Genomic DNA, 12,166 nt, shown 5'->3' on the forward strand with positions numbered 1-12,166 from the left:
ACAAAATCTGCAAGTAAATAACTTGCCGCAACAAGCAGCTCGAAGCTTGCAATTTCGCTTATAGTGCTCACAACCAAATATATGTTTCTCTGGGTCCCGAAAAGATGGTGAGCATCCTTCTATTTGTTTACTGGACGATTCCCCAGATGGAACCTTGGGTAACTTTTGTTGCGCAGCTATCCAGCGACTACAGTAAATAAATAGCTAATCAGTAAAAACTTGAAGACAATATGTAAATTNCTATGAAATGAACATGAAANTTATTATGTTATAACAATATAAAACAAGGGACTTCGAATAATTGGAACAAACCTAGTCATTAGATTCTGCACAAGATACGCCTTTCTCCTGGGATCAAGAGTTGAGTCATGATAGACCTTCCGGATTTCTGACTCAAGTTCATTCTGATTCATCCTAAAAATGTCTTTCCAACCTGGCTTGAACATCTGGTCATTTCTTGGTAATCACCACCTAGTACAAAACCACAACATGTTATACTTTAGAATATTCATTCTGCAATTTCTACTATACATAAACCAAACTCAGAATAAACACCTCTTTGAGAAGTGCTACGCTCTGAAGCTTCTGCCTGTGTTGTAGAAACAGGACTTTCTTTCAAGCATTCATTTAGCCATTCATTGAACATGGTGTTTTTGGTTGCCTGTTTCCATGTGTCCATCATTTTGCTCTGTTCATCCTCTGTAAGTGCAGAAGTTACCCATGGTAACATTGATTGGAGAACCTCAGCACCTGTAGTTCCAATTATCCGGCCAACTATCTTGTCTTGTTCTTCCACAGTGANATGTTTACCGAACAGTGGCCAAAGCTCAAGCTCTTCTCTAAAAATATGTTGATCTAGGGTTACTCTAATAGATTTGCACATCCCTTGAAGCTTAGTTGCAAGCTCATTGTACTTTTTCACATTATCCCTATCCTTGGCATCAGGAATTCCAAAACTATTTTCACTTAAATCTNCTGAGATATGGGTCCTCTGCAAGACTTCATGAAGGACAGAAAGTTCAGAAAGAACACGGGAAATATCTTCAAATAACTTTTCCTCCTGCTTATGATCCAGTGTGTAGGAATGGCTCACATTATGAAGTGCTTCTTTGGATTCAAGTGCAGGAAATACTATATCATCTTCTGCATTACTATGAGCTCTATATAAACCCCACAAAAGCCGGAATCTTCCACTANATTGCCGAATGATTNTTTCATCACCATCACAAAGCTTTCCAGATTCAATGTCCAAATACTCCAAGTCTTTNCGTATGGCTTTATGAAATTTAAATATGGTATCTATTGGTCTTTCTGTAGAGCCAACATCACATGAGCTGTTGTCAGTTTCCCATATGAAAAGACTAGAATTAATGGACGGAGCAAAAGTAGTGAAAGACAAAAAACGTAAGGACTAGGTTGTAGTGAGTGAACCCAGCCCCAAATTGTTCCCGCTGACTCCTAATGCTGGCACACAACAAGACCGCGAACTGCAACATCGTTTCTGCATACTTTCACTTTCTGAAACTTCGGAGACATCTTCATTATGCACCTCCAGTAGGTTTTGCTCGACTGATCTTTGTTGGGTCCCATCTGATTCAGCTAATAATGAGCTATCTCTACCAGACAATGCAGAAGCAGGACACGAAGATTGAACAGTATTTTCTTCAATATCAGTAATTATCTGGGCTGGACAGCAGCCTGACACACTAGAAGACAAACACAGACCATCTTTACGAGCCTTGCAAGCCCAACCACAAAACAGTGTGACTAAAGCAGAATCTATTGTTGGAGCTTGAATAAAATTGAAATATCGTCAAATATAGAAGACAACTAAATTTCTTAAAAATATACTTTCTTTCAGCAAGAAGTAAAATAAAAATAGACAGATAACCTGCCAATTGCATGTTTTTCAAAAACATTTGTGCTTCATCTTCAGTTAATGAACTAGTCAACCATGGAAGGACACGCTCAATCAACTTTAATGGCATCATGCATAAGCTTTGATAGAGAAGTTCACGTTGCCTTTTGAAGCTAAAGTGCTTACGTGCAAGAGGAAGAACCTACAGAAATGAGGAATTAGGTACATTGAAAAAATACATTAACAAGTAGCTTGAAAAGGCTATTATTTTGGGAAATTCTTGCTATATATGCCAACTTTGGATTAAGAAGTACAGAACTCCCCTTCCTGTGTCATAAATGCTCATAGTTATCAACCTTTGATAAGCAATGGTGTAACTTCTGCACATAGGACAAAAATTCCCTCCCCCCAAACCAATTTATTAATCATCCTATTGTAATATCAACATTTAACAATGCATTTCCTAACACATACACATCTCACCTCAGGAGCTCTTTAGAAAAATTATTTCAAGACAAATGAATAATCACCCGAACTTCTTCATTATGGAAATGCCTCTGTATTGTTTCCAGTATATGATCAGCATGTGAACACAATGTTGAATAAAATTCAGTTTCTGAACTAGATGTCGCTCCTTCGCTTTGAATACTTTCAATTAAAGAACGGAAGTCCTTAAATTGGCTTTCTTCTTCAGCATACTCTTTACGGAAAAGAAAATTTTCCATCTACTGCTGGAAAAATAACCTTGTCTTCAGCAATACTGCATCCATATAAAGAATCAATCAGCACTCCTTGCTGTACATTCTACAGCTACATAAATAATGAAGCATAGAGAATATCATTTAAAAATGTAGCTGACCTTTGGTTTGACAGTCATTCTGTCACAATATACCATAGTAAGTCATAAGCTCCTCTCGTAAGTATTACTACAACCATATTCCATGACACCGTATTTCTTAGCCATTATAGTGGTCACAGACTTCTAACACTACGTAAATAATGTAGTACAGAGGATAGCTTTAAGATAGCACCACACATTAATCTTTTATGATAATTGTTTTAGCAATCACAATAAAAATCACTTCAACCACATTCTATGATACCTTATTTCTCACCCATTCATTGTGGTTGTCATGTACTTCTAACACTACATAAGGAATGTAGTACAAATCTACAACCATGCTACAGAGTCATGATCCCTCGTATAGAATAAAGTAATTTTTAAACGCCAGAACATTAGTAATCGCTGACTTTCATATTCATTCAATTTAAAAAAGGGTGGTCGACAGTGACAGAAATCAACCATCAGTAGTAAATACTATTACAGAAAGTTCTGATTATTTAATCTTCAAGATAATGTGCCCAAGATAAGTATCATCATGTGCCCAGAACAACACCTTAAGTAATTCTTCATCCAAGTAAAATAAAGTTTCTCCAACCACCTCAATACCAAACACCTAAATACGTCATTTCTTTGGTAATCTGCAGCCATTATGGGGTTTTCTAGTGGTATCTTCAATGAATACAATTGGATTTCTACCGCCTGGAGAATCAGAAGTAAAGCCCTCCTTCCAGCTCAGTATTGCAGGAAGGTCACACTTCTCCTATCAAACAGACACAACACATGCAAACCACTCAATAACATTATGTAGCAAAACATAAATGTAACTAAATACAAAAATGAGATTTCACCTTTTATTCCAAGCCTCTACTTATCATCTCAGAAAAAAATGTCTCTGCCTTATCATCTTTATTCATTCTAAAAAGAGTGTTAATCATTATTTCGAAAGTTATGGCATTAGGCAAGCAACCATTCTCTTCCATTTTGTCCCATAAGGTCAATGCCTCATCAAGTAGACCCCTTGTACAAAGACCATTGATCAAAATAGTATAACTACGTACGTCTAAAGGATAGCCTTTAATTAGAAGATCTTGGAAAGTCTCTTGTGCTTGCTCAAGTCTTCCCACTCTGCGCATTCCATCCAAAAGTACATTCCAAGCGTACATATCAGGCCGAATTCCCTTTTCCATCATTGTGTTGAATAATTCAAATGCCTTCTCCATATGAAAACTTTTGCAAAAAGTTTGTATCAAGACAGTGTAAGTGATTACATTTGGTGGTTGATTTCTATCCTCCATCTCATCAAGAAGATTGCAAGCTTGAGTTGTTCTCCCGGATTTGCATAAACCATATATAAGAGTATTCTAGGTCACTGTATCAGGAACCTTGTTCCTCTTGTGCATTTCCTGGAAGAGATTCATCGCCTCATCTATTCTTTTACTCTTACAAAATCCATTAATCATGATACTATAGCTGCGAGAATTTGGAGTTTCTCCACTTTGCGTCATAACATTGAACATGTGTTGAGCACTTTGTATCTTATTAACTAAAACATATTCATTCATTAAAGTGCTCAAAGTAACACACCACTACAAAAATCATATTTTATGACGTACAAAAACGAACTATGACTTGTATGTCATAAAATATGATTTTTATACTATGTACAAAACTATGTACTACATATTATAATGTACAAAACTATGTACGTCATAACTCGTTTTTGTACGTCATAAAATATGATTTTTGTAGTAGTGTCCACTTATTATTTCCTATTTTTGTTATTTTTCCAACAAAAGTTATTTTGAAATTAAGAAGTAAAAGACATTAAAATAAGGAAAATATTGGGTTTTAATTATCCATGTACTTTGCATGTTAAGGTCCTTTAATTATCTTGTAATTACTTTTCTGGACGAGGATAGAAGAGAATTTCATAGAAAATCACTTAGGCAAAATGCTGTCAACGCTCTTTAAGGTCCTTTGCATGTTGAGGTCCTTTAAGTTGTTGTCAACGCTCTTTTCAATGCTGTCAACTTGGTGATACCGAAGAGGCTTTAGAGGAAGTCATAGAAGCCTAGAGTAATTTGTCAGTTTTGAATTTTCGACCAAGTGGACCGTTGCCTCATCCTCCACCAAATCCACTTTGTCGTCCACCAAATGAAGCTGCGATGGCTCTTTGACCACGTGTGGTGGCTCCTGGATCAATATCCTCCTCCATCCTTCCCCTCCAACATTCCTGCCTCCTCCTCCACCCCCCTCGGCCTCGTCCTCTTATAAAAGACATAGATATTGAGATAAGAAAGATACCTAACCAAATGTAATGAAGTATATTGTGTGTAATCACTAGTACAAAAATCATATTTTATGACGTACAAAACTATGTACGTCATAACTCGTTTTTGTACGTCATAATAGGTTTACATAGAAGGATATTGAAGTGAAATCAATTCTATCCTATCAAGGTAAATGCCTAACTTCTCAGCTTCCTTGCGAGTATGACTACCGATGTCATCATAAAACTTTTTTTTATCAGCGAGAATTTCAGAGAGAGTGAAACTTTTCGCGATCTGAAACATACTCCTGTTTAGTGCGGGCAACAGTTTATCGGAATAATCTATAGCTGTGTGTTTAAGTGGGTTTACCAGAATATCAGAGTGTGATCGAGCCACTGCATGTAGTTCTATCTCTACAAGCTTCAAATCTTTAGTCACAAGGGTAAAACGTAACAAATTAACTGTTGCTCTAACCTCAACGAGCCTAGCTATCTAAATGAACGGTAGCAGAAAATGATACCCTGGCTTAAGGTAGAAGGTTTCTTTAGTGAACCAATTAAAGACAATGGCATTATAATCCGGTTCTATGATAAAAAAAACTTTTAGAATAGGCTATGAAGATTCCACCTACTTTCATGGCGGAAGAAATTTTAACCGAAGTTGAGACTTTTGAGAAAAATGATTTAAACCAAGACATGATGAGTTGGGAAGAGAACAGGGAAGAAAATATATTATGACGTACAAAAATGAGTTATGAGGTACATAGTTTTGTACGTTATAATAGGTTTACATATTTTATGACGTTATAATAGATTTATTTCTTGTACGTCGATTAGTCTTTTTTTCTTATATTTCTTTTATTTTTTTAAGACATTCATAACTTTTGTCAATATATTTTTTCCTTGTAATAATATGATGTAAAAGGTTACATAATTTTTAAATTATAGACTATAAATCTAAAAAAAAGTAAAATTTTCACAAAACTATATTCACTAGTACAAAAATCATATTTTATGACGTAAAAAAATAAACTATGGCGTACATAGTTTTGTATGTTATAATAGGTCTACATATTTTACGACGTTATAATAGATTTATTTCTTGTACATCATAAAATATGATTTTTGTACTATGTACGTCATAACTCGTACAAAACTATGTACTACATATTATAATGTACAAAACTATGTACGTCATAACTCGTTTTTGTACGTCATAAAATATGATTTTTGTACTAGTGTTATAATTTTAAGACTAATTGGGCCTTAAGTAAGGCTGTCACGGCCCATAAAAGGTCAGTTTAGCCTTACGAGAGGGAGAAGTTTCTCCTTATTCTGATTCATTTTCAGAGAAGTCACCCTCTCTCTAAAACTCTCTGCCCTAAAATCCTCTGCCTTCTCTCTGCAATTTCAGCTAACTGAACCGTTTGTTTCTTGATTGGGTGCTGCCAAATTGCTCTTGGCGTATAGGGCTTTGATTTGAACCGAACATTTCTTCAATCCACCTAGTAAGTAGATTTCCCCTTTTTCTGTCATTGTTCTTGAGTTTAGGGCATGCAACTTTTTTTGGTTGCATGTAGCTAGTGGCCTTTTCCCTTATGATTTCCATTTTTTCTAACTCTAAGAGTTGTACTCAACACCACTATGGTGACTTATAGGTACTGTTGAGTTCTTGTCCTGTGAAGGAAAATGTTAGAAAATCTTTCACCTAGCTGTGCTGTGAAAACCAGGTAAGGGGAGCTAATTATTTTTGTATGAATTTATTTTATAAAAATAAAAATATATATATACATTGATAGCAAAATAATTTTATGATGGCGCACACATACTAATACATGTATATTAGGTGTTTCTGGACCTTGATTTCGAAAAAGTTAATTTTGAATATCATGTTTCAATTATGCAACAACAAATTAATGATGGTTTTGGATAAAACAGAATAAATCTTGAATAATATATTTCAAAAATACTTATCTTGATGATGAAACTTCCGGTAAGGATAATGATTCTTGTTAGATAGTTTTTAATTTCTGGTGTTGCTATGAAGTAGTGATGTTGAGACACTGACTTGGATTCTGCTGCTTTCTTTTCTGCCACTGGATCGCTGTTTTCTCTGTACTCCGCTCTTAGCAAGGTAATGCTCAGAGTGAGAAATTGATAGGAGAATTGTTGTGTGACAATAATGAAAGTGGGAAGAGTGATTAATGCAAGCGTACCTTGTTTAGTGTCCTTGGTTCTCTTTTTATAGGCCTTGAAGTGATATAATACTAACAGAATATAAACAGAATAAAATATAAACTAACTTACTGGTTATCCATAAACAGCTTCATTTATATCTTTAATTAGATATTATTTGATTCTCAGTATTTTTAATCAAATACCTTTTAGATTGATGGACTACGAGCCCAATAATAAGAGTTGGCCCAATTATGACCCCGATCGGTTATTCTTCGTAACCACTCGTCCCAAAGATCATATTGTACAATATCTATAATTTTTAACATTATATTATTTTTTAACTTACCAACATGTTTGACTCAAATAACTTGAATAAAATATTTAATTTATTAGATAAATAATATAAAAATATTATTAAATACTTAAAATATGAAGAAAAAAAATTATTTGTTAAAGATTTAGAATTTATTTAGTTCTTTCGTCATTATAAAGTTAGTATATAATAATAATAATATATCATTATTTACTATTAATATTATTATGTTTATTATTTTGTATTTGCATCTAATTTTTAATTTTATAAAATGGAAATGGTGGAAGTACTAATATTGAAGTTTCCTCTTAATCTTATATTTTGTAAAATATCACAAATTCAAATCTTCATTAATGTAAAGAGAGAAGGGAAAATATTGTTGAGGATAGTGAGGAGGTGTAGGGTATTTTTGAAATAAAAGAAAATAGTGGAGATATGTAAAGTATTTTTGAAATAAATGAAAATAATGGGAAGGTGGAGGAGCACTTGGGAAGGTGGAGGAAGCAACACCCTTTTGATACAGATCAATTTTGAGTCCAATCCACTAAGAACTCAACACATCGGATTGAATCCGTGGTGAACGGAGTTAGCTTATCAATACACTTGATTTTGCTTTTTGTGCTTGTTTTTTATTATATTTGGAGTTTAAGATGATTTTTGATTATATTTAAATTGTATAATATATTTTTTATTTTGAATTGTCTTTGAAATTTAACATTATTTTATATTAAAATTGATTTAAATTTGAATTAATTTTTTTATTTTTTAAGAATTGAAAAAAAAAACTTAATTGAATGAATCAATCCATTTAATGCATGTGACTGGAAGAGGATTTAAATTTTTTTCAATTTTCTAATAAATAAATCGAAGATCAACCATGATGATAGTTAAACTAGTGTTCCGTTTTCACAACAACATTGGTAAATAGTTTAAAAAATGAAATTTCACGTAAACTTCCCATTTAATTCCTATTTTTATTGAGAATTGTTATTTTTGCTTAAAAAAAATACTTAAATCTATCCGCCCACTCTTCCATGTTTGGCTTTAGTCATGGCTTTACCGTTACACTGGCAAATTGGTAATTTTATCCAAACCCTAGTTCAATAAGGGATATATAATCAACATCAAGACCCCTCCTTTTCTCCGCTCACTTTCTCTGTATTATCCTTTCTCATAATTTTTCATAGCCCTAAGTAGCTCTTCTCCAAATTTTCTCTCTTCAATCAACATTTGTTTCTGTTAGTAAGCTGCATCTACTATGATTGTCTGTTTCTCTTGCAGTGGGACAGATGATACGAACAGATGCGAAATTAAAAGATTCCTCTATGGACTGGCATAGTCCCAATTTTAATGGATTTTTGCTATTTCTCGTAGGATTCACAATGTCTAATCTTTTGTACAGATTTCGCTCTTCTATTTTCTGGGTCTCGGTTTTCATTTTCTAAAATTAAGAAATCATTCGCCGGCGAAGCTTTTTCTTTTTAGTTCTTATATTCTTTTCGGCTTATGGGTTTTAATTATTATTTCGTAAAATTGGCGGATTCGTGGTCAAATTTGCATCTTTGTTTGACTTTAATTATTTTATGTTTTTTTTTATCTGGGTGTATATATATGTATGTGATTGCTCGATGATGATTTTTTTGCTTTAACCACACCGAAGAATGCTGGATGGGGTTTTAGGGGTCATTTCCTTTTGAGATTTGATGTGATCTTATTGTGCTTGGTTTGGCCTGGTGACTTCGACTTCTAACACAAGAGGTATTTGGTTACCTTTTCTGTTAGAGATCGGGAGAGGGCTTTTCCAAGCACTTCAAGGGACTCAGCTTAAATTGGAGGGTTCTTTACCTGTCTCAAGTTTTCTCATGTGGAAAAAACTGGCCTTTCAACTGAGAGCAATCAACCACTACACCTACTCTGTATGTCATTCAATTTAGTTTTTGATTCGTAATTTTCAGTTGTTGATTTGTTTCATGGTGGCTATTGTTTACCATTTATCCAATTTGATTTTGGTCTTCAAAATCTTTAATTGAAGAACTTTGTCCTTTAAGTTTAAAAAATATATAAAAATAGTTATTTATTTATTTATTTTCTAGATAATAAAATATCATTCCTGAATATTAAGTTTTAAATTTTAGAAGTAACCAAATAATTTCACATGATTTTGAAATTTTAAACTAGATTTACCAATTTGAATGTAAGGATACAAATGAAGTCCAGATAGAAAGTATTACATATTGTTTCTCTGTATTTTGCGTTAGAATTCTTCTGTATGTTGAAATAGTAAGCTGTATTGCTACAGCGAACCTCATATCGGTCTTATAGTGTTACAACGTAAGTATATTTATATGGTGCTACAGTTCAATGGATTGGAGAAAATTTAGGGTGTTGGAGAAGGAGTTGGTGCTGTAGACTTAACTGATGTGAAGAGAAGGGAGAAAAACTTTTCTGCAAGAACAGCATTGGCTGCATCTGAAGGATGGAAGGCATCCCAAAATACAAACTCATGGCGGTTTCTGCAGACCTTTGAGTTTGGCAAGCACAAACCTCCAATACTCGTGTCTACGTTGCAACATGACGTGTTTGAAACCTTAAAACCTGCTAAATAGTTAATTAAAAACATTTGTTATGTACAGCCAGAAAAAAATGCCACATGATTTCATTTTTTGGTTATACCATAGCCATGTTTTTTTATGATATTAAATAGAAGAGATGTCAAATTAGTACCGTAAGTAGAGGGATTATTGATCAAGTCAAGAACTAACGGGTAAGTATCTGCGAAAATGAACTTTGCATTTGGAAGACGAAGATTAAGTCTGTTGATCAGCTTCTGTACATTTGAGTTGAATTGCAGGATCCATTCATTGACTCGCTTTAGACATTGGCCACGTTTGGATTTGACCCTTTGTGATGGAATACAACCGAGTGGACCTAAGCCATGGAAAACTATTTTTCGCGCTCCCAGTTGATAAAGATTCTGGTATAATCAGTTTCTTTAGTAGTTGATTGAAATATAGATAGATGTACGGATGATACTGATTTGAGGAAGTATTTCTCACTAGAACATAGTAGTTTGTTCAGATATTGTATTAAAGTTAATTTAACATGCATACTGGTTGATTTTTACCTGAAGTTGTTGATCTAAGGTTGAGATTAAGAGCTCGATGAACTCTTCATGAGTGTATTGTTGGCCATCTGGCAAGAAGGGTTGCAAGAAATTGTTGACGTAATCATTGCTGCCTGACAAAGATTGCAGGACATGGGAAATCAAAGGATTTAACATTCAAAGCAAAGTTCAGATTCCCCTATAGAAGCAGTTTCTAATCAGAGTTAAAATTTTATTATTGAAATTCACATATTGTTCTTTATTTATAATAGAAGTGCAACATAGACTATTTTTGCGTATGTGGTGTTACCAATCCCAATGAAGTATGTGGCCTCATTGAAGTGCTTGTTGGCAGCCACCTCTCTTATGTTTGCTGTGATTACTTCTTTTGTTTTCTTGAAATTGTTGATTTGATCATCCAAAGATAACCTCTGAATCTATAATAGTCGAAAGATAGAGAATAAGTTAGATGAGAAGAAGCCACTCAAATTATAATCTGTAAATAGGATTCTGAAGCCTTGAAGATGGTATGCTTACAAAGTAAAGTCCTGTATCATTCAAAATTCCTGCCCCACCTGATGCATAGTTTACTCCTTTGAGTAAGGTATCAACATTTTGAGTCACCGACAGATAAGCTGGAGGTGATGGAATACCAAGTTTTGCAGCTGCAAAAAGCCATAAACAAGACCATCAAAACATTATCATTTTATTACAAGTTAGTGTGAATGATTTGATGATTTTTACATTGACTATCTTCAAACTAGTGTGTCACATTTTTACTGATAGACAACATGAAAACAAAAACAGGAAAAAGTTGAGTTGCAGAAAATACATATGAAATCACCAATAGTCCTCCCATTGCAGAATCTTCCAGTAGCTTGACCACCACTATAGTCAATTCCATACCAAGGATAATTAGATTTGGCTAAAGAATATTGCAGAAAATTATTGTTCCCAACATCTGTCAAGGAGTCACCAAATATGTATGTTACAGGAGCAGCTGCTAGAGCAATTGCTGCCATAGAGAAGATACAAGCAGCAAAAACCAGCCTTGACATTGGCATATTTGTTTTTTCAACCTTCTACTTCTGCAACATATAGAATTGAGTCATGGTTTTTATAGCAGAATTGCATTCAAGTTCTGCACTGTTGTGTCAATTCTTCAAGCATGCGTGTTAGTTGCTTATTTTCCAAACCATACTGTGAATGGTTGGATTCTCTTTAACAGGAGTTGGCCAACAAAGAACATTAGAGTTAGAAATGTTAGCTTTTACTGATTCACTATAAATGGCGCACGTGCACACGTTCGTGTTGCATTTTCTGTTTGTTGTCTTACTCAACTCTTTTACTTGCTGAAGGTTAATTGAAGGACAAGTAAATCCTCTTTTGTCAAAGAAAATTTAGAAATATGTGAAGAAGCTAGTGAGAATTATATTCAATATTGTTTACCAACTATATATGCATTTTCTGTTTAATGTAACGAAAGTTTGCTTAAAATTAGGCTTGACCTCTTGTTCTGCTTCGTTTAACTAAGGTGATTTTATGCTTAGTTAATGTCAATTTTCTACGACTTTGGATATTTCAAAACGAAGTCTACATTA

The 12,166-nt window shown here is 34.0% G+C and overlaps 1 protein-coding gene, 1 long non-coding RNA gene and 1 pseudogene across 2 annotated transcripts; 1 reads left to right on the forward strand and 2 right to left on the reverse strand.

The window, feature by feature from the left end:
* The window catches only part of LOC106763335, a 4,418-nt pseudogene extending 529 nt beyond the window's left edge, over nt 1-3,889 (reverse strand).
* Nucleotides 3,890-6,269: 2,380 nt separating this feature from the next.
* On the forward strand, nt 6,270-10,558 carry LOC111241838. Its single transcript, XR_002668148.1, has 3 exons — nt 6,270-6,479; nt 6,630-6,701; nt 10,314-10,558. It is a non-coding gene; the product is annotated as an uncharacterized LOC111241838 (long non-coding RNA).
* LOC106763954 (GDSL esterase/lipase At5g37690) lies at nt 9,376-11,871 on the reverse strand. Its single transcript, XM_014648139.2, has 6 exons — nt 11,398-11,871; nt 11,103-11,230; nt 10,876-11,002; nt 10,587-10,699; nt 10,187-10,436; nt 9,376-10,057 (listed from the first exon to the last, which is right to left on the reverse strand). The coding sequence occupies exons 1-6, from the start codon at nt 11,627-11,629 to the stop codon at nt 9,840-9,842; spliced, it is 1,068 nt and encodes a 355-aa protein (XP_014503625.1). The 5' UTR covers nt 11,630-11,871; the 3' UTR covers nt 9,376-9,839.
* Nucleotides 11,872-12,166: the final 295 nt, after the last annotated feature.

This window comes from Vigna radiata, chromosome 6, assembly GCF_000741045.1.
Source record: "Vigna radiata var. radiata cultivar VC1973A chromosome 6, Vradiata_ver6, whole genome shotgun sequence".
NCBI lineage: Eukaryota > Viridiplantae > Streptophyta > Magnoliopsida > Fabales > Fabaceae > Vigna > Vigna radiata.